A 22,444-nucleotide genomic window follows, 5' to 3' on the forward strand; every position below is an offset into this window, starting at 1 on the left:
CAATTGCATGTACAGTCAAACCAGAAATTATTCAGACACCAGATATAATTTTTTACTAGTGGGTGCAGGACACTATAGTTCATTTATGTAAGTGAGGATAGCAAAATAAAGTAAACTGTGACATATTATACCCAAAATGTCTTCATACAGTGGACTACCAGTAAAATTGATAAACATTTGGGACCATGTTTTGTTTAAGTGTTTTTTCTTTAATTGCTAATGCAACCTTTTACACCACAGACTGAACAAAATGAAGCATTGCTTGGTAATTGGGTGACCTAAATTGATATTATCTAATTGTGTACTTAAATTGAACAGCTGATTGGTTGGTTGTAATCCATTTCATACCTTTCTGTCAAAGTTATCTGACATTGTCAATTTGTTCTGACACAGTTTAACTCTGAGTTATTGTCATATTTTACCATTTTCTAAACTCTAGCGAATAAACTGTGAAAATGTTGAAGGTGTCTGAATAAATTTAGGTTTGACTGTATATGAAACATAACACATCTATCCTTATATTAATCTTGTGCAACAACACACAAATAACTCTTAATTTCAACATTAATTATTTTGTACAGTCTTATGCAAAGCATGCTGGGATTTAGAAATCTGCTGCAACTCATTCAGTTCAATATAATTAAGTTCAGCTGAATATAATTAGTTACTGAGTTTACGTAACTTTTTTCTAAGTACAAGAAACGTAGTAATATTTGAGTTGTAATATTTGTGTGAAAATAACTAATTTTGTTTAGTTAATTTCACTCTTCGGTTTTACAGGCATGACAGGAAATGATCTTGCCATTGTGTAATTCATTGTGTAAGTTATAATTGATGGTTTTGATGCCTGAACTTGGCAGCGTTTATTTCTGAAGGTCTGGTGTACCTTTAATCGAAATACGTTTCAGAGTTCGAAAGGTTCTGCATAATGGGAATGACCCAGTTAATTGCACAATGAATAACTGTAATTATTTTATCCTGTATGTTGCTATTTTAAGGCATAATAATGCCAGTGATGACATCTGCATAGCAACTGCTTTTGGTTAGGTTGAGATCAGTTTGATTCTGTGTATGGGATTTTGTTTTATTTTGTGTTGTTTGCAGTTCTAAAGTGGCAATTGCATAAAATAGGTCATATAAGCACCTGCTCAACACACCAGTTTTACATCACTGTGCACGAAAGTCACTTCACACCTCTAAGAGTGCCAGGCAGTAGAAATCAGGTATTTTAGGTTCTGTACAGGAAGTTGTTATTTATTTTGCATTGCATAGTGTTTTGCTCATTTAATGGGCCTGAAATATAGCCAAGAAATCTAGACGCATCCTAGCGGCAGCAAATCTAATTTGCAGCCAGCTCTCTACGTAGACTTGTGAGCTGGAAAAACCAAACTCTGGTCAGGCCAATCACATCGTGTATAGAGTCGGTGGGCGGGCTTAACATAATGACAGCAGCGTTACGGCGGTTCCGCGTGCTACTTGTAAACAAAGCAGCTGGCGAACAGCAGTCTTTCGAATCGGCTTAAGCCGCGACTCTGGAAGGCTTGGAGTTAAGCAAAGAACGGCACTGAAGTCATTCTTCAGAAAGCAAGATGTGTTCAGAGTTTTGCCGAGCGGATACGGCGAAAGTTTAATCTATCAACTAGCTCCGCTTCACCTTCGACGTTGCTCTGGTTGGTTGTAGCGCTATCCTATTGCGTGCAGAGGGAATTTGAAAGACAATCGTTTATCCCGCCCCTCGGATTGAGCCCTGCCAAGGGTGTGTTCCCAGACCCAACATCTTGATGTGGGTCTGGCTTGTCAGGCTAATATAAATCTGGAATATCTTGATATTCACTTTTATTTCTATAATGTCTCTGAGATCAAAGCTCTGATACAGAATTATTTGATACTTTACTTTTGTTTACATATTAGGCTGTAAATGGTTGCAAGTCCCTTTTTTACCCAGAAAGTTTCTGTCAAAGCCTTAGGAAGGCTTACAGATTTGGTATTTGCATTTTCCGTAAACAGTGCTTCTGGGGCAGTGAGTTGGGGGATTATTGAGCCTGATGTCACTTTTTTTTTTTAAGTTTGTCTTTAAAAATAAAACAGCTTAAAAGGTTAACTTCGCAGATTTTTTCAACCCTGCTTTCTATTATTACAATGTCAGTATGTAAATTAACAATGTTTAGTCATTCTCCGTTACCTAAACTGAGAAGTTCATATTTATTTGTCAGCAAAAGTCTTGGTGACTTTTGACAGCTCCAAGGCTTTCGTGTAAATGGCAGTTTATTTGTTTTCCCCTAAAGCACTGTTTGTAGTCATCTAGTCTTTAGCCTCTGCCTACAACGCACTGGATCCTTCACTGGAAACTGAAAGTAACGGAAACGTTTCCTCTTTGAATTCTTGCACCCGGGAACAATACAAGTCGACGTCATTGTAACTTAAGGTTTGCAAAATCAAGGCAGTATCCATAGCAAACTGGTGGGAGTGGCCTGACGGCATCATGCCCAGTGCATTATGGGTGTTGACGTTTTCCTACCTGTTTGGCAAAAGAAAAGACAAAGGCCTTTTTTCTCTGTTTTCTCTAGTCAGGTTGCACCGATTTCCTTTCTACTGGATAGGCAGCCAAGTTTTACTGAAAGCCCATTTTGTCAGCGGTGAAGTGCCCCTTTAATTATCAACAGAAAAGACTGGACGACAAAGTATTCACTTTTGAAACTTTGCTGCTTTTTAAAGGTGACAGAGTAAAGGTCAGTGTGTTAATGATTAATGTGTTAATGAAATGGCGCCATGTTTTACTTATCCAAGATCCCAAATGGTGCATCTGTGGTCTACTGCAACTTCTAAATTAAAGACCCATAAAAAAATTAACATAAACCGCTCCATGTATCTTCATACATGACTTCACACCAGACTGGCCAAATGAAAAATTTATTTTGTAATAAGTAGTTTTCATTTTAATTTACTTGGTCAGTTATGTTCATTTTGGTTTTGTTCAACATTGATGTTGCATATTGATTTTATGCAAAATAAATGTGTATGAGATCCTAGAAATTGAGCCGTCTTAATGATACAATAGTTGTTTGGTGCATCAGTTTAACCCAGCCAAAATCGCAGTCATAGATCTTTGGCCAGGTTTTTGAAGGGAAGGATGTAGATGTGAACTCTTGTTTTGAGTTTGGCCCTCATCACTGCAGTGCAGGTTAATGAATGCTGTGGGTTTCAGCCCATAGGCTCTACATGCTGCCATCCCACAGCGTCATGCACACACATTGATTTCAGATAAAGCAGCTGCTCTGCGTGTTTGTGGCTGAAGCGTTGCATATTGATCCACTCGCACAACATGCATTCTGAACACAAGCCCTGCACTATGAGACTTTAGCTCCTCCCTTCAGAACATATGAGATCCACCTGCTGATCCCTCATGAGACTGCGCAAGGGTCCAGGGTTAAAGAGTTTGTAATTGCCCCTTAGTGCATGTGTAAATATGATATGAACCACAGACTCTGTGTGCATATGCAATTGAATATTTCTGCTTGCTTTCTCTCTCTAAAGAACACCATTTGCTAGAACATTCATGTGCACTATCATTTAGAGGATTGGGGTCGATAAGATAAAAAAATAAAAGAAGAAGTTTAGGTTCTAATATTGTGTAACATTTTAAAATACGTACTAAAACCTGCACTATTTTTAAATTATTATTTGAATGTATAAAAACTGTTTTCTATTTAAAATATTTAAAGTGTAATTTCAGTGTCACATGATCCTTCAGAATTAACATTTAATTCACATTTAATGCTTAAGAAACATTTTCTTATTATTATTATCAATGTTGAAAAGAGTAATGCTGCTTAATATTTTGTGGAAACCTATTTTTTTCAGGATTCTTTGATGAATAGAATCTTCAAAAGAACAGAATTTGAAATTCAAATCCAAATTTAATGCATCCTAGCTGAATAAAAAAAAAAAACCCGTATTGACCCCAAACTACTGAATACATACTACTGTATTGTTCTGTGTGTGTAACATCCAGATACATACAAAGTTCTGTCGTGACACTTTAAATGGTGCTGATAGGTCTTTAAAGCAACACTAGGTAACTTTTGGCGTTCAAGTGGTTAACAAACACAACAGCATGCATTTTGCTGAAGAACATTGTAGCCGGAGCAACTTCTCTCTGTTTATGACAAGTGGCAACCTCCCCCAGTTTCTCTCCAAGCCAATACGGAAGTGCCATATACTGCAATTCATCGACTGGCCGCTAGGGACAGGCTCCGGAAGGGAGCAGAATCTCATTGAGCCCCATGTTAAAATGCCCAACTTTACAGCAGAAAAAAAACCTGTTTACAGCCTGGTACAAATTGTGGTTTTGGTCTATACGGTTAATTTTGCCCTTCATGACAACTGTGAGGGGGATGAATTTTTTTTATAACTCATTTGTTTACATTATGTAAAGCCTTAAAGTTCTGCATAATAAAGGGCGTGGCCATTTTGAATTACAGGTGGATAGCCGTTTGTCTGCTGTCTGTTAGTCATCACGTCACCTCAGCTCCAGCCACGTCCCGCCTCTTTGCTCATTTTCAGTTATGCAGGAGTGACGCGCAATGTGATTCAGGATAAGACAAAAACACGGTTCAGAAAATGGATTCATGATGTACTCGCACAAAAATGTTACATAGTGTTGCTTCAACTCAATCCACTTGCAAACGCATCGCCTGCACTGTCAGAAGCCAATGTGCTTGCTGCTCAACCTTCAAATACTTGGGCAGCATCTGCTGTAGCAGTTTACAGAAGCAGCATGTCTTACTTGCTCACAGCAGTGTGTTGTGTATGCAGTAGCAAGTCCCGTTCTTGCTCTGCAGCAGCAGCAGTGTAGCACATCTATTCCGCCAAGATCAAACACATTAACATTGTCATGCCAAACACTCAGTACTATTGTCACGACAGAACTATTGTTTTTGCATTACAAAGTTAATTTAAACTTTTTTTTACACTTGAAAAGTGTTCCGTCTTTAAAATAAATGTCATTTGTTTTGATATTTAGCTATCTAATGCTATGGCATTCATGCATATTATGTTTGATATTAAGTGTCCCTTTTTGAGGCCACTGTAAGATGTGACAAACTATTTTCTGAGGGATTATTAATGTGGTTCATATTCTGAGCGGTGTGATGAGAGGTTCTGGCTCTTACATCCTGTTTGTGTGTATTTCAGGTTTGTGCTGAAAGGAAACAGCTTCACCTGCTGAAATCAACAACCAATATGGAGCACTTGGCGGTGCACACCTGGCTGCGAAGATGCCCACTGGATCTTCCTGAGTGTGTGGCGTTTGTTTTTGAGTGCTAGAGTGTGATTGTGTCAAAGCAGAGAGTATCATTAAGCTACAGGCAGAGATTTTTCAGTGTGAGCGTGTGTGTGCTGTTAAGAGGGACCATGTGGCACACACAGTCAGCAACTTACCTGCCGCTTACCCACCTGCTCTGCCGACCTCTGAACTTTGCTCTGTGTTGGCTGCTGGTGTGGTTGATGTGGTCAGTCTCCATGGCAACAGCACTGACATACCAGCCCACAGTAAACACAGCACTTGGCAGACTAAGGGGGATGCGGGTTGCTGTGGCAACGGAGGGTCTAAGCCCTGTGGATCAGTATTTGGGCGTGCCTTACGCTGCCCCGCCTGTAGGCGAGAAGCGCTTCATGCCGCCCGATGCTCCATCGGCCTGGTCCGGTGTACGGAACGCCACCCGCTTTCCTCCTGTCTGCCCACAGACCGTTCGCAATGCAGTGCCCGACATCATGATGCCCGTCTGGGCCACCTACAACCTTGACACGGTCGCTACGTACCTGCAGGAGCAGAGTGAGGACTGTCTGTACATGAATATATACGTACCCACAAAAAGTGGTGAGTACAAATGCAAATTGCACACACATTCCTTATTTCATATACACAACATCATTGGTTTTGGTTCCTCGGTTCCTAGTTTCTTCCTCATCTACTTGCTGTAGCTTTTAATTGGCACTTGGGGTAAGGCACATTTCCCCCTTATTTTTCTGTTTTAATAATATTTACATTTTATTATTTTATTTTAATATTCCTTCAAGGGAATCAGTTCATTCAGACGGTTCATGTAATTGAACAGATTTAAAAAGAATCAGTAATTTAAGTTCCTGTGCTGCATTTTAGATTCCTTTTATAGCAGACTATTTATTTAAAAGCTGCATTTACACAAACATAGGATGTATTATATTTTTATTGTTGTATTCAGGGTACATGTGTCTAATTTGAATGTCTTTTTTCCTTCAAAAACCCTGTTTGTGTGAAATAAAAATTATTAAATAATCATATATATATAATTTCTTAATTGTACAAAATCGTTTTTATACAAAATCGTTAAAATTAGACACATTACCAAAAAGTGTGCATGTACAAAAAGTTAACAAAAATGAGCTAAATGCATTGAAACAGGCAATTTATATATACTGCCTGTTTCAATGCATTTAGCTCATTTTTGTTAAAGGAACACGCCAACTTTTTGGGACTTATTCCCAAAAGCTTATTCACCATATCCCCCAAGTCCATACATACCATTTTCATCTCCATGCGTGCCATAACTCTGTCTGACGCACCCACCGTTAGCCTAGCTTAGCACAAAGACTGGAGGTATATGGCTCCAGCTAGCCTACTGCTCAATACGTGACAAAATAACGCCAACATTTTCCTATTTACATGTTGTGATGTGTATAGTCACAGCGCGTCCAAATAACAAGGTTATATGAGACACAGCCATCTTATAAACATATACATACTGGGGACTATATTCTCAGAAGGTGCAGCACTGCTCTACTTCTGCGGAGTGCAGAGGGATTTACTCGCAGCACCTGAGAAGCCCCGTTGGTACTTCCGTCAACAAAACCAACGTGACTAGGTAGCATAGTTGCCAGGGTTGCGGTTTTCCCGCACAATTGGGCTCTTTTAAAAAACAAGTCACGGGAAAAATGACGGAGCCGCGGGTTGCGGTTTTTTGGGCTACTTTTATAATGTACCGCGGCCGAAAAAAGAAAAAAAATGGATGCAAAGAAAAATTAAAATGGAACCATTTATTAGTTTGTATTGATCCCCGGGAATGAATACTTGGAAGCAACCAGCAGCGCACGTGTGCATTTGACCTAACATCACAAATTAAGTATCATCACGTGACATGAGTTATGCCTAGTTTTGGTTGTGGTAGAACCATCGGTTCAGTTGACCGTGGATGAACAAGCAGCATTATAAAATGTCAGGTAAATGGAGAAAAACCATCACCACAAATGCTTTCTCTCTTTACTGCTAAAATCTATTCAGAAGGGTGGGGAAGAGAGCACACATGTCTAAAAGAAAACAGCCCTGAGATTGTGTGTGTGTGTGTGTGTGTGTATATATATATATATATATATATATATACACATACACACACCTATACCAGTCAAAAGTTTGGAAACTGTACTATTTTGATTGTTTTTAAAGAAGTCTCTTCTCTCTCTACTTAAATAAATTAATACATTTATTCAGCAAGGATACATTAAATTGATCAATAGACATTTATAATGTTGCAAAAGCTTTATATTTCAGATAAATGCTGTTCTTTTTAACTTTCTATTCATTAAATAATCCTGGAAAAAACTGTTTTCAACATTGATAATAATCAGAACTGTTTCTTGAGCAGCAAATCAGCATATTAGAATGATTTCTGAAGGATCATATGACTCTAAAGACTGGAGTAATGATGCTGAAAAATCAGCTTTAAATCACAGAAATAAATTGTATTTCAAAATATATTCAAATAGAAAAAAAGTTATTTTAAATTGTAAAAATATTTCACAATATTACTGTTTTTGCTGTATTTTGGATCAAATAAATGCAGCCTTGGTGAGCAGAAGAGACTTCTTTCAAAAACAATCAAAATCAGTACAGTCAGTTTCCAAACTTATATATATATAGCCTATATATAATATTTTATATATTTTAAATATTTATTTATTTTATATATATTTTAAAATATATTTTATATATATAAAACTTCTATTTTTAGGCCCTTTGGAAAACTGAAAATTGGGCTAGTTTTCATTCCATTTGGGCGGGTTTTGAGCTGTCATTGGGCTAGAAATATTTCTGGGACCTGGCAACCCTGCTAGGTAGCTAGTAACGAGCGTGACTGTTGATCATGGCTGACTTTGAGGAATTGTCAGAGGATTTTTACTTGGTATCAAACCAAAATCCAGAACCATATCGTTTTGAGCCAGAATACACAGACGAGGAGTTACAAACTTTGGAAGCTGATAGACAAGGCGCCGAATTACCTCTAGCACCGCTCATTTGTTACTGTGACAGAGCGCGTTCGTCACAACACAATACTAACATTACAGGGGATACATGGAGCACGGGAACAACTGCAATTCAGTAGTGACCACCCGTTACATTAGATCTAGCTAATGGCACTGTTACAGTAGGCTAGTCGTCTAAAAACATAATGGAACACTTACCGCAGCCACAGGTGATCAGCTTTGTCTTGTCTGTACTACCGATGGCACACGTTCCATGGTCCTTGTGGCAAATTCCATTTTTTCAAAATAGTCGTCCTTGGTTAAATGTTCTGAGCAAACGCAATGGTGCTTGATGATGGCTACAGGTGTGTTTGGATCTATATCCAGAGTAAGCAGTCATAGATTCATCAGGTCAGCGTTTTGGATTGGAATTCTATATCATGGTATTACCCTTTCTCCCGTTTATTGTCGCAGTTCTTTACAATACAGCGAAAACCCATGATTGTAAACTATCTAGTAACTCCAACTCTGAGCGAACTCTCTGCTCCTCACCACGGGGCTTCTCAGGTGCTGCGAGCAAATCCCTCTGCACTCCGCAGAAGTAGAGCAGTGCTGCGCCTTCTGAGAATATAGTCCCCAGCATGTATACGTTTATAAGATGGCTGTGTCTCATATAACCATGTTATTTGTACGCGCTGTGACTATACACATCACAACATGTAAATAGGTAAATGTTGGCGTTATTGTGTCACTTATTGAGCAGTAGGCTAGCTGGAGCCATATACCTCCAGTCTTTGTGCTAAGCTAGGCTAACGGTGGGTGCATCAGACAGAGTTATGGCACGCACGGAGATGAAAATTGTATGTATGGACTTATGTAACTCTGGGGGATACGGTGAATAAGCTAAAGTCCCAAAAAGTCGGCGTGTTGCCGTGTTCCTTTAACTTTTGTTAGTAATTTATTTTTTAAAAGATTACAACCTGTTCAAAAAGGGTCTCTGTAACACTTTAGTTTAGGGTCCAGTTCTCACTATTAACAAGTTGCTTATTAGCATGAATAGTACTAGGCTATTGGCTGTTTATTAGTATTTATAAAGCACATATTAATGCCTTATTCTGCATGACCATATTTTACATCCCTTATATCCTCCCCAATACCTAAACTTAACAACTACCTGACTAACTATTAATAAGCAATAATTAAGAGTTTTTTGAGGCAAAAGACATAATAGTTAGTTAATAGTGAGAATTGTACCCTAATCTAAAGTGTGACCGAAGTCTCTAATGCTCACCAATGTTGAATTTATATGATCAAAAATACAGTAAAAACAGTAATATTGTGAAATATTTAAAATAATAATATTTTAAAATGTCATTTATTCCTGTGATGGCAAAGCTGAATTTTCAGCATAATTACTCCAGTCTTCAGTGTCACATGATCATGCTCATTTGGTGCTAAAATAAACGTTTCTTATTATTATTTATTAATGTTGAAAACATTGTTCTGTTTTGAGCATTAATTTCCTTTAAAAAAAAGTTTGATCTGTGTAGCTTGACTGTAGTTCAACTACTGATGAAGAGTAGCTTAAAGCTTGGCAAACTACAGTTTCAAAGCTTCCCCAAAACTGCAACACACATAATGCATAAAGACAGATTTTTGGTTGTTAGATGTCAAAAATAAAAATCAAATATTCCACTGGAGCCCTGTTATGTTAGCTTAAAAACACTACGGTTCCTCTCAGTTCCTGTGTTTCTCAGTTTTTCTAAGCTAAATCAGAAGCTTCTCTGATATCCAGTTCAGTGCCTATGGCCAGAATCCACTCTGTGCTTTCCTTGCAGTCTTTAAGTTGAACTGAAGCAGCATCTTTGTCCACTGGAGTGAACGTTTACAGCACTGTTTTGGCCTCAATTGAAGAAATAGCTAATTTCTGCTGGTGAAATGTTGAAAGCTTTATTATTGCAGGGTTCGAAGCGGGAAAGTAAACCCTTGTTGGTTTCACACAGTAATTTAGAGAAGAGTCCACTGAGCTTTTATACATCCCCCACTCACACACTTACACAGAACCCACAACACACACAAACACACCCACATGTTTCTCTGCGGTCTAGTTTCTATCTGCACTTCTAATTTATCATCTCTCTCTCTCTCTCTCTCTCTCTCTCTCTCTCTCTCTCTCTCTCTCTCTCTCTCTCTCTTTAGGTACAAAGAGAACAGGCGACATGTCAGCTGACACAGAGCGTTCAGAGGATGATGGTATGTCCCGTTTTCATCATTCTTTCAGTTGAATCCATTTTTTATGTTTTTTCCTATTCTTTTTTTATCCCATCGTGGTTAATGCAGGAGAGAATAATCTGGATGATATTTACACAATGTTGCATCATTTTCAGGATGATTTTATACTGTGGTCCAGTGTGTTTGCCCCGCATCTTGGCATGGCTTCGGGTGGTTGTAGATATCAATTTTTTGACACTGTTCCTATTGTATTTCAAATCCGTAGTCTGTATTACTAGATTTTGCCACTTTCTCTTTATACATTTTGAGCAGTAATTCAAACTGATCATTTGCAAATGCATCTAACGAATAGACATTATTCACTTGCCAACCGTTATTTGTGAACGCTGCATATGAAAACAACACTTCACCATGAAATGACTATGATCATTATAATAAATGAAACTCAAAGAAATTGAGTAATTTAAAGGAAGTCTCAGAGGCAGATCTTGGCTGGTTAAATTGTCATGTTTAGTCACTTGTGCTTTGAATGTTGATAAGTTAAATAGATTATTTAAACTTGAAGTCTGTCAGTGTGGTGCAGAAGATCTCTGTGGAAATTTTGAGCAGCTGTGAAAAACACTTCAGAATGCAGAGAGCCTCATGTTTGTGTGTATGTGTGTGAATACAGGGCTGAGGGATTCTCGAGATGACCCCCGTCCTGTGATGTTGTTTATACATGGTGGCTCGTACATGGAGGGCACGGGGAACATTATGGATGGTAGTGTGCTGGCCAGCTACGGCAATGTCATCGTCATAACCCTCAACTACAGAGTGGGAATATTAGGTATGTACCATATGGGAAAAGGTTTTTAAGCTTTCAAATTTGGTAAAATCGGTTTATTGTGGCTGAATAAGTGATTTATGAATATTAACAAGTACATCGTTTTTCTTCATGTTTTGGAGGAAAGATCACCATGCACAAGATAAGATAGTCATTCCAAATGAAACATGTCAGCCATTATAAAAGCATCCAAGTCTTTAGAAGACCTCAATAATGTTTTATAAATGCTTCGGGGAGCAGATCTGTCCATTACACAGCCTCATTCAGAGAGAGTGCTGTTAGTGTGCTTCTTTTCTAAAGAGCTCTGATTCTGTTAAATCTCAGAGAGTAAAGCATCAAAACAATGCACATTTCCTACTCAAATGTTATCAAACAGAAAATGACATACAATGAAAGAAAGAGAGGTAGAGTGAAGAATGCTCTCATCTTTAGGAATGAAAAAGCTCTGAAGAATGTTCTGATAAAACAGCACAGCTGATCCCTATAAAACAACAACAAGCATCTCTGAAAGCAAACAGGCATCATCGCCTTACATTTACCATTATTGATAGCCTGTCGCTTGCAATAAAACCTCTGAATGAAAGAAATGTACTCTCTGTTTGGAGACTGTCTTTGATATACGGAGATCCTGTACCCAATTCCTCCTGACTTTACAACAGTTACAGTACAACAGATAGTGACCAGTTAGATAAACTTATCAAAGCTCCTTTGTACCTCTTGGACAAAGACATTCAAAATATTGCTGGGTAGGCTGTATACAGCTCCTAAAGAACACTGTCAATCCTAATGGCGTGCACCAACCCCAACTGGGGTCTAGTTTTGGCTGGTTAGCATGACCCAGTTAGCCCCAGCTGGTAGGTGTCATAACTACACCACCAGATTTTCTCTTTTTGTCAAGAAAAGTATAGCTACAGTAAAACTGCCAATCAGTGAATGAGAATTCTAATATCTTTCTTTATGCCCGGTACACATAGTATGATTTGAGGCTGTCCCAGATGAAAGATGGCCAATTGGGGTGATTTCTGTGGTTGTGGCCCCTAAAGTGAGAGAGATTCAAAAACGGCTGTTGTTGTGGTCTTGCGAGCAAAGATAGCCAGCAATAATTTTCTGACAGTGTCAGAAATTTGGAACGATAATCTCACAGTGTGTTTGCTGCTACGACCTATGTCCACTGACTAGCTAAAAAAACTGCAACATGAAATGGTATATTGATCAACGTGACATGGCGGTAGAACTTAAAACTACTTACCTCAAGCTCCATTTGCAAAATTGGCATACCAAGTTGGCCTCGATCTTTTCCCTAGTCTTGCATAGCCAGACCTTCAGACTGACGGCAGAAGGTCTGGACTCTACCGCAGCTTACATCGACCAAGGACTGCCCAAGAGGACGTTTGACTGACATGTAACGCAACCAATCACAGTTCGTTCTTTTGCCGTGTCATGTTTAGGGCCGTGAAAAAGTTGATGTCCCTGCAATAACAGACTGGCGTGCATCTATAAATGATTCATTCAAAAACGTTGTGCAAGTTTACTGAACTTCACATACTTTTGAAAATCCAGCGTTCAGTTGATCCTCATTGTCACAGTTGTAAACACGATGGTGTTCTTCTTCCACAAGGGGGTTTGGCGTCACGGCATTTGTTTCCAGGCGGACCGTTAAAGCGGACACGCATGTCTCGCGGACATCTTATAGAATTCAACCAATCGAATGACGACTTCAAAACTCTTGAAATGTTTCCAGACAAGTGTGCCATATGCATCAGACATTCAGCCAACGAATGTCTGAGAATATATTTTCCCTAGCCATGACCGCCTCCATATTCACCTCTTTTTTTCAGCAAACACAATTGCCAAAGTGCGATTCATCTTGCTCTATTTGTTTATCACTAGGGCATGCTGATGACATTTTATTCTTCTGTAATAACTAGCCTATGATTCAACGTACAGTCTACATACATGTTGTACTTAAGTTTATTAAATCCATGTCGTACAGTGTGATGTGTAATGATTTTATAGGATTGCCAAAATTGCGCATTCTATAGCAGGCATTTGGTATTGACCTTCATGGTGGAGACCTGCAGCTTTTTTCATAAGGTTTCCGGCCGTTTTTCAGGTTGTGTGGCGATATTTAGAGAGAGGGGGGGGGGGGGGGGGGTATGCATCATTACAAAAAATTATACCCACAATCTCAGCTAGACATATGTTTCTGTTTGTTTAAACTGCAGTAAATTTGTCCTATTTTCAGCTGCCAAAAAACATAAACGAGACAAAAAGATTTCACTTTCAGGATCATTGATGAGTAGTCAAAAAAAAGATTGTTTTTCCAATTTTTTTGTCCTCTCTCTTCATCTCTCTATCAGGGTTTTTAAGCACAGGTGACCAGGCCGCTAAAGGGAATTATGGTCTCTTGGATCAGATTCAGGCTCTCCGCTGGATCAACAAGAATATTGGATATTTCGGTGGTGATCCAGGCCGCGTGACCGTGTTTGGCTCAGGAATCGGAGCGTCCTGTGTCAGTTTGCTCACTCTTTCACACCATTCTGAAGGTCAGAGATCAGACACCTCAAATAATATTCATATTTAATTCAACATATAAACATATAATGTCACAGATGCAGTGAAATTCTCCTCGCTACTGTTCCAAATGTTTATATTCAGATCAGCATCATTCATGAACATACGTTGAAACAGAGGGACCTGACAGTGAGTACACTTTGATAAAAACAATAGGAAAATATTGTTGAATAATAAAAAATAATAATACATACATTAAGATATCAACGAATTGTTTTGAAAATAGAGATAATGGACAAAATATGTCCTTTGAAGATCTCTCATTGGAATCCTGGTAATGAAGTCATTTTCTATAATTATACTTATTGAATTATACCCTCTGTAAGGCCTTATGGTAATCAGTTAAATGTGTCTCGGTAAGGCACGTAATAGTGTATTTTTTCAGTCTGTAACTGCTGAGACAGCTGCCTCTGCAACCATGACCACTGTCACATCTGAGTTTCCGTTACCACGGTAATCTCTGCTGTAACCATGGTAACTTGTCTCCTGCCTCATCAGCCTTATCCCTCTGTTGTGGGCCTCTAGTGTGTGTAGGTGTGTCTGTCACTGCAAGGCGTGTGTGCAAAGTGTGTTTTACAGAGATCAGAGCCAATTGCACACGCCTGCAGGGATATTGATTCTACATCATCGTTTTGCTTCAGTGTACAGTACTGATAACCTCTCGACCTTTTCATCTCTTTCACTCACTGTTTTGTCTTCTCCCTCTATCTTTATGTCAATTTTTGACAATTTTGCCACAATCCCCCTATTTCATAGCCATATCTGATATTTTATGCAGGCATTTGTTGGTACATGGTATTTTAGCAAACCATGATTGTGTACATGCTGTATAATTGTATAGCTCTCTTCTCACTTAATGCATTTACAGCCTGAATAAAACCCAGCCGCACGTAACTAAATTGTAAGATTCTAGGTGGTTGTGTATTGTAGGACACCTCCGCCACAACTGGTATTATCTGTTTCTCAGAAATCCTGCTTTCTCACGGAAAACCAATCTCTGTTTTTGTCCAAATTGACTGTCACTACCAATTTTTGCAGTTATTTCTCCAGAAGGGAGTGTACTTTTTTTTGGGGGGGGGGGGGGGGGGACCGCAGAACAGGTCGTCCCCATTGAGCAGACCTGTGATTTTAGTCTGTTTTGAGTGAGGTCAGGGGTGACAGACTGCACCGGTACTGTTGCTATATCATTTACGTAGAGGTTGAAAATGATTGGACTTGATCTACATCCCGTTCTCTCTACCCTCCTTACATTTAACTATGGTTTCTACGGTTTGTTGCTTCTGTGAAATACACTGATACTAAGTCATTAAGATTTAAGCTCTCTTTAAATTATTCTGACTGTTCCAGACCGAGTGAAATACGCAGTATGACTTCAAACAATCAAAAATCAATTTTACTGTTCACTAGAAAGGCTCTTCTGCAGACAAGGATAAAGGATAAAAAGGATCAATCTACATATTTATGTGGATTCTGTTGCATTTTGTATGCCTGAGCGTAATATTTTCTACATGACAGCGATAGAGGAAATTTCAGGAAAAAACTCTTCTTTTTATTTATTTAATATTTGTTGTTTATTATCTGATGTGAGCGTTATGTGACACTTAATCATTCATCCACTCCGTTAAACAAGAGTCTAATTTATTTGATATGTTTTTATACTCCCACACTATGCTAACATAAGTTGCAGTAGCATCTAAATCACAGATTTTTAAACTAGGGGTGCAAAAGAATAGGTATTATGTTTCGGAATAATAAAAGCTCCATTGCTCTTGAGCCGCATGTCGCGCTCGTCTCTCATTAGCAATCGCTCCAGCAGCCTCGTTCTGCTCCAGCGGTTTTCAGCACCATCCTGCTTCATACTACAGTAACGTTAATAAATCTTTAATTCATTAGCTCATCCATGAATATGATTTCTGCTCGAGTCCTGTCGGATTCTTTTCCACCGGCTGTAGAAGTGAAGACAACAACTTCCATGATTCCACGCTCATTCACGGCGTCATCAAGCTACGCCTTTGTTTTGAATAAGCGAATATTACATATTGTGCCTTTAATACTCGTAAATATTTTCCACATAATTATTAAATTAGCTTTGTCTTGACACAATAAAGGCTTTAACAACAATTAAAAAATACTATATAATAAATAAATAATATAATATAAAATATAATCTTATTATCGTGCCTAATTTTTTTCGTGCAGTACAACTGGGACAAAAAATGTAAAACCCTAATCTAAAGGCCATTACTTACTTGCGATAACAAAGTTATCGCTCCCAGGACTGCGAGAACAAAATGATGTAATTGTGTTCTCGCAGCCCTGATTTGGGAGTTCTCGCAGCTTGTTCTCGACACATCATCTGAGCAGAACTTTTTTCTTGTAGGTGTACGAGAACTATTGTGTGATTGGTCAGAAATGTTAAGTGGGCGGGGCTAATGTGGAGAAACGGAAATGTTCGGCACCTGCTTTTCTCGTGAAGTCAGATTGAACTTTGTTCTTGTTCCTTTTGTATTCCGCTTGATAATATGTGTACCAATTTATGTGTGTACTGGAAGCTTCAAAACCTAGGTAATTTCCTGGCAAAAAAGCTCTTTCTGATTGTAATAATAGCTGGCTTGCCTTGAGCTTCAAGTCCCGCAATTCAGGAAAATTCAGCTCCCATCTGGTGGGTGATGGGCATGTTTTACACCCAGTAGGGCATCCCAGTAGGATGTAGTTGTTGAAGTTGTTTCTCCACTGTTTCCTTGTAGAGTAATTTGCATGAGTCAGAAATGTGCTAATTATGAAAGGCTTGTCTTTGTTGAAATTAAGTGGTGGAATTAAATAGAACAGATTTTTTTGAGTCACCTGATCAAGGTTGGTGAAACTTGCTAACATGACTTTCATACAGTGCAACCATAGAGTCATGGTACAAGCTCATTACAACAACAATGCTGCTGGAGCAATCCGGAGGCAAAATGATTTTGTTGAAGGCTGCAAAAGTGATGACTCATGGCTCGTACTTTGTAGAGAACATATTTATTTGACTGTCATGATATTGTATTCTATATCAAGTTTGGGATTAGTGTCTCTATGGACATGTTAGCTGTCCGATATCTGTAATCACTGTCTCAGAGGAGATAGTTGAATGTGAAATATTAAATGATAAAAAAAGCCCACCACCAACCAGATGGGAGTTGAATTTCGTAGGTTCAAGCTCAAGCCAACTAATATTATATTTTCTTACTGATTACAAATCTGTGAGAGCATTTGAATACAAAGTGTCAAAATTAGGCAACAAACATAATTCAATTAGAGCATTTGACAGAAACTGTATGTGGCCAAGGTAAAATGGCACTATAAAAGCAAAAATGACCCTGAAGATCAATTGCCTTTCAATAAAAATTAAATTTCTAACAATGGGCCGAACAGATTGTTTTGGACATGTAAAAAGAAATGAGCTGTCCAGCATGTACTGGCGCTGTATTAAAGCCTCTCATTTAATAATTGAGAGTGGATGAGAAAAATATAATTTGGTTGAAGGTTGTGAGGTTCACATAAAGATGGCATTCACAGAGTCTCTTAGAAAGCCCAGGATGTGGATGGACCAGTCTTTCGTGACAGATGAAAGATACTGCAACTCTGCCCTTTGTGCATATAATACTAATATAATTACTGATCTGGAATATTGGCATGGCATTTAAGGTTTTATTTTCTTCTGACATTCTCTGTTTTCTTTCCAGGTTTGTTCCACAGAGCAATAATTCAGAGCGGCTCAGCACTGTCCAGTTGGTCAGTGAACTATCAGCCTGTGAAATACACTCGTCTCCTCGCAGAGCGTGTCGGCTGTAACGTCCTTGACACACAAGTAAGATGTTTGTCTTAATTTTAAGTGTATTTGGAATTATTAAAGAGGCAGCGACATTGCAGCTGTGGGTGTTTTGTGCAGAACCTTTGTGTGCACTCCTGGTCAAATGTTTGGGGGTGGTCAATTCTTTTGATTTTGAAAGAAGTCTCACCAAGACTTATTCGATCAAAAATACTTTGAAAACAGTAATATTGTGAAGTATTACCACAGTTTTAAAATGCTATTTATTCCTGTGATGGTAAATTCCTCCAGGCTTCAGAGTCACATGATCCTTCAGAAATCCTTCTGATATGCTGATTTGCTGCTCAAGAAACATTTCTTATTATCATCAATGTTGAAAGCAGTTGTGCTGCTACATATTTTAGACACAGGACTGAATGAGAAAGTAACATTAGAAATGTCTTCACTGTCACTTTTGATCAATTTAATATCGTCCTTGCTAGATAAAACCATTTTCTTTCAATAAAAAAGCTTTATTGACCCCATTTTTCAATGGCAGTGTACCATCTACTCCACTTTCCTACAACACTGAAAAACTGACAGCTTGGAGGTCAATCTCTGACATTTAAATCTTTGATTGGTCCAATTTGATTGGTTGCCAGTGTAATAACTAGCCTTTTTACCAGTTATAGGTGAGAAGGCAGATATAATGGTTGTGTGTTTTATGCAGGACCTGGTCCTCTGCATGCAGAAGCGTAGCTACAGGGAACTGGTGGAGCAGGAAATTCAGCCAGCGCGCTTCCATGTGGCCTTTGGCCCGGTCATTGATGGTGACCTCATCCCGGATGACCCTGAAGTGCTCATGGAGCAGGGGGAGTTCCTTAACTATGACATCATGTTGGGTGTTAACCAGGGCGAAGGCTTCCGCTTTGTAGAGGGCGTGGTGGAACCAGAAGAGGGCGGAGTTTCTGGCTCGGATTTTGACTTCACAGTATCTGATTTTGTGGACGGTCTCTACGGTTATCCAGAAGGGAAGGACACTCTCAGAGAGACCATAAAGTTTATGTACACTGACTGGGCCGATCGAGACAATCCTGAGACCCGCCGTAAAACCCTCGTGGCCATGTTTACGGATCACCAGTGGGTGGAGCCAGCTGTGGTGACGGCCGACCTACATGCGCGTTACGGTTCTCCAACCTTCTTCTATGCATTCTACCATCACTGCCAGAGCCCTATGAAGCCTCCATGGGCGGACTCCGCACACGGTGATGAGCTCCCCTATGTGTTTGGCATCCCGCTTATTGGTCCCACTGAACTCTTTCCCTGCAACTTCTCCCGTAATGATATCATGCTGAGCGCCGTTGTTATGACCTACTGGACCAACTTTGCAAAGACCGGGTAAAAACAGAACACTCTCTAAAGTAGCACAAGCAACCATTTAAAACAATATGCAAAATTAAGCAACACAAAGTGGAATATTGTCAGTGACATCTGGACTTTTTTGTGCAAACATATTATTTATACATGCCACTCTGTAATCAATTATGTAATCGTTAAAAAAAAAAAAAAAAATTTCACAGTCGAGTGCGTGAAAAAAAGTAGTAAAAAGACATTACTCAAATTTATAAGATAATAGTATATTACACCATAGCACAGTACAACTACCTCCCAGCTTACCCAGCCACCAGGGCATGATAAACACTTGTGACTGGTAAACTGGTAAACACTCACTGTGACCTTGAAGTAGGTCTCGGGGAGCATAGAGAAACAGTGGGAGGAGCAATGCTGTAAGTAAATTTCAATGTAAAACAGCATTTAAATCAATGAAACAGTGCCTTCTGGTGGAAAGAAAGTGGCATTAAAACATGCACCTGTAGATACATGCTGTACACATACATTAGCTCACAACAGGCAAAGTTTCATATGTTGTTATTCACATTTTGTATGTGTTGATAAATCTTGTATATGTGTTTAAAATAACAGCCTACATATTTATTCACTAAATCCTGTTTGGGGTCAGTAAGAGATTTTGAGCCTTTTATGCTCACTGTGTTTATCTTATCAGAAGTACAGTAATATTATGAACTATTATAACAGTTTTAAATAACTTTATATTCTAATATATTTTTAAAACATAATTTACCCCTGTAATTTCAGCAGCATCTTTACTCCAGTCTTCAGTGTCACCCGATCCTTCAGAAATCATTCTGATATGCTGATTTGATGCTCAATAAACATTTCTTATTATTATCAATGTTGAAAATAGTAGTGCTGCTTAATATTTTTGTAGAAATATTTTGTAAAATTATAAATGTCTGTCACTTTTGCTTTATTTAATGCATCCTTGCTGAATATAAAAAACTCTTACTGACCCTAAACTGTTAAATGGCAGTGTACATTTTTCAAAATGTTTGAAATATTTCTTCTAAGTTTCCTGTTCCAGTTTTTCATAAATTAAAATGTTAATTTAGCTGACTACATTTATTTGCAATTATGCAAAATGGACTAAACCGAATTAATATGGCATGACAACATTTTAAATTAATTTAAAATGTACTAAAACAAAACAAAAATTACCTTAATATAGTTCAGATATAATTAATTAACAGTTGTTTTGTGTATCTGTTTTAGGGATCCGAACAAGCCAGTTCCTCAGGACACTAAGTTCATCCACACCAAGGCAAACCGTTTTGAAGAAGTGACATGGGCCAAGTACGGTCCTCACGACCAGCTGTATCTGCATATTGGGCTGAAGCCTCGTGTTCGGGATCATTATCGAGCCACTAAAGTGGCCTTCTGGAAGCACCTGGTACCTCACCTGTACAACCTGCATGACATGTTCCACTACACGTCCACCACTACGCGGGTTCCACCTCTTCTGACCACACACAGCTCTAACAGTGCCACGTCGCGGCCAGGGGGCAACAAGGCTCGTACCCCGGGTAAACAGTCCCCCCAGTCCACAGCACGCAGCGGACCGCTGGTCATCGCCAATCCGCGCGATTACTCCACAGAGCTGAGTGTCACGATCGCTGTGGGAGCGTCGCTCCTCTTCCTCAACGTCCTGGCCTTTGCTGCCCTCTACTATCGCAAGGACAAACGCAGTCGACAAGACACACCCCCTCAGTCTGGACCTCAGCGCCAGACCCCGCCCAATGACCTCAGCTACACGCCCACCTCCATCTCTGGGGGTAACCAGGAGGAGGGCTCACTGTGCGACCCCCTACGTTTGACCCCGGCGTCATCTCCACGGGATTACGCCCTCACACTTCGCCGCTCACCGGATGACATTCCACTCATGACGCCCAGTTCTGTCGCCATGACACCGAATAGCGGCACTATGACACCCAACACAGTTAGCTTGACACCCAATAGTGTTAACATGACGCCCAACACCATTACCATGTCACCTAATTCCTTGATGGGGTATCCCAGCATGCACCCGTACAACACTTTCACACATGGATACAACTCCACCAGCCTGCCCCACCCACACTCAACAACACGTGTATAACATGCAACAGAAACTCCACACGCCAACACACAACACTCACATCCCACAAATTCTTACAACACAATCACAGAAACTGATTACTGTAAACCAGATTAAAGCGGTGCAAGCAGTATTCGAAAGTAAAATAGCAGGTGAAACTAATATATAACATGAGCACAATCACCTCTGATTTACGGCACTAATGACAGTAGGCCTACGACCCATCAGTATAAACAATAATATAAACCAGAAGGATGTGTTACAGTACGGCTCATGTCTGACCTGTGTCTATACAGACAATATTCACGTTATATGAGCAGTTACGAAACTTCTCTGTGGAATAAGAACGAGTGGATTACCTGGAGGGTGAACTGCAAGACTCTAAAACCCTCTACACCCTGCAGGTGGTTTAAGAACAGTAGGGGGCGCTGGAGTCCCATCAGTGGTTCACCATTATGAACCAAGCAAGCACTTATTCTAAGATATGTAATAATAATAACCTGTAATAACAAACATATTAATGGCTATTGTACAGTATAACATATATTAACGTTAATGTACAGACAGCTTTTTTGAATGTGTCAGAAAAAAAATTTCTAATCGTTTTTAAACTCAGATTATATCCATAGCAAAGGTCATTTGAAGCCCAGATTAATTTTAAATCCTAAACCTTTTTTTCTTTCTTTATAATCGCAAAAATGTACTATTTTATACCACATTCTCTCTCTCTCTCTCTCTCTCTCTCTCTCTCTCTCTCTCTCTCTCTCTCTCTCTCTCTCTCTCTCTCTCTCTCTCTCTCTCTCTCTCTCTCTCTCTTCCATCTTTCTATCTATGAACGGGTGAATTATGTAGGCTATTTTACTTTTGGTATAATCGATTCATTTAGTTGTAGATTACACGAACAGATCACGCCGAGTATTTTAAAGAACACGGCATGTGTGAAGATTATTCGTGGGCGAGAGCGTGCGGGTGTGTACAATTTTCAAGTTAAGCATCTTTAGATAATTTGTCTTGCTAAATGTTATCATTTTGTGAAAATGCTTTTCGATCATCTAAAATCTGTATTGTATCTGAGTTTGTTTGATATGTTTTGTGAAAATGTTCGAACTCAATTTGAAAGCATTGAGATTTTTTTCGGTATTTATCAGTGATATGACATCACTCACGCTGTGATATGAAATACAGGCTTTGCTGAGAACTTCAAATGTTAATCTTTCCCATGAAACATGAATGTGGTTATTTGTACTGAACACAGGGCTTC

At 39.1% G+C, this 22,444-nt stretch overlaps 1 protein-coding gene across 1 annotated transcript; it reads left to right on the top strand.

Annotated features, from left to right (window-relative positions):
• Window positions 1-5,412: 5,412 nt before the first annotated feature.
• nlgn3b (neuroligin 3b) lies at window positions 5,413-21,204 on the top strand (the record flags this gene model as incomplete). The annotated part of the gene is made up of 7 exons (XM_079813955.1): window positions 5,413-5,878; window positions 10,477-10,530; window positions 11,180-11,335; window positions 13,693-13,878; window positions 17,626-17,750; window positions 18,421-19,088; window positions 20,322-21,204. 7 exons carry the CDS (start codon window positions 5,413-5,415, stop codon window positions 21,202-21,204), a joined length of 2,538 nt encoding a protein of 845 aa, XP_079670081.1.
• Window positions 21,205-22,444: the final 1,240 nt, after the last annotated feature.

This window comes from Gobio gobio, assembly GCF_949357685.1.
Source record: "Gobio gobio genome assembly, chromosome: 4".
In the NCBI taxonomy this organism is placed as follows: domain Eukaryota; kingdom Metazoa; phylum Chordata; class Actinopteri; order Cypriniformes; family Gobionidae; genus Gobio; species Gobio gobio.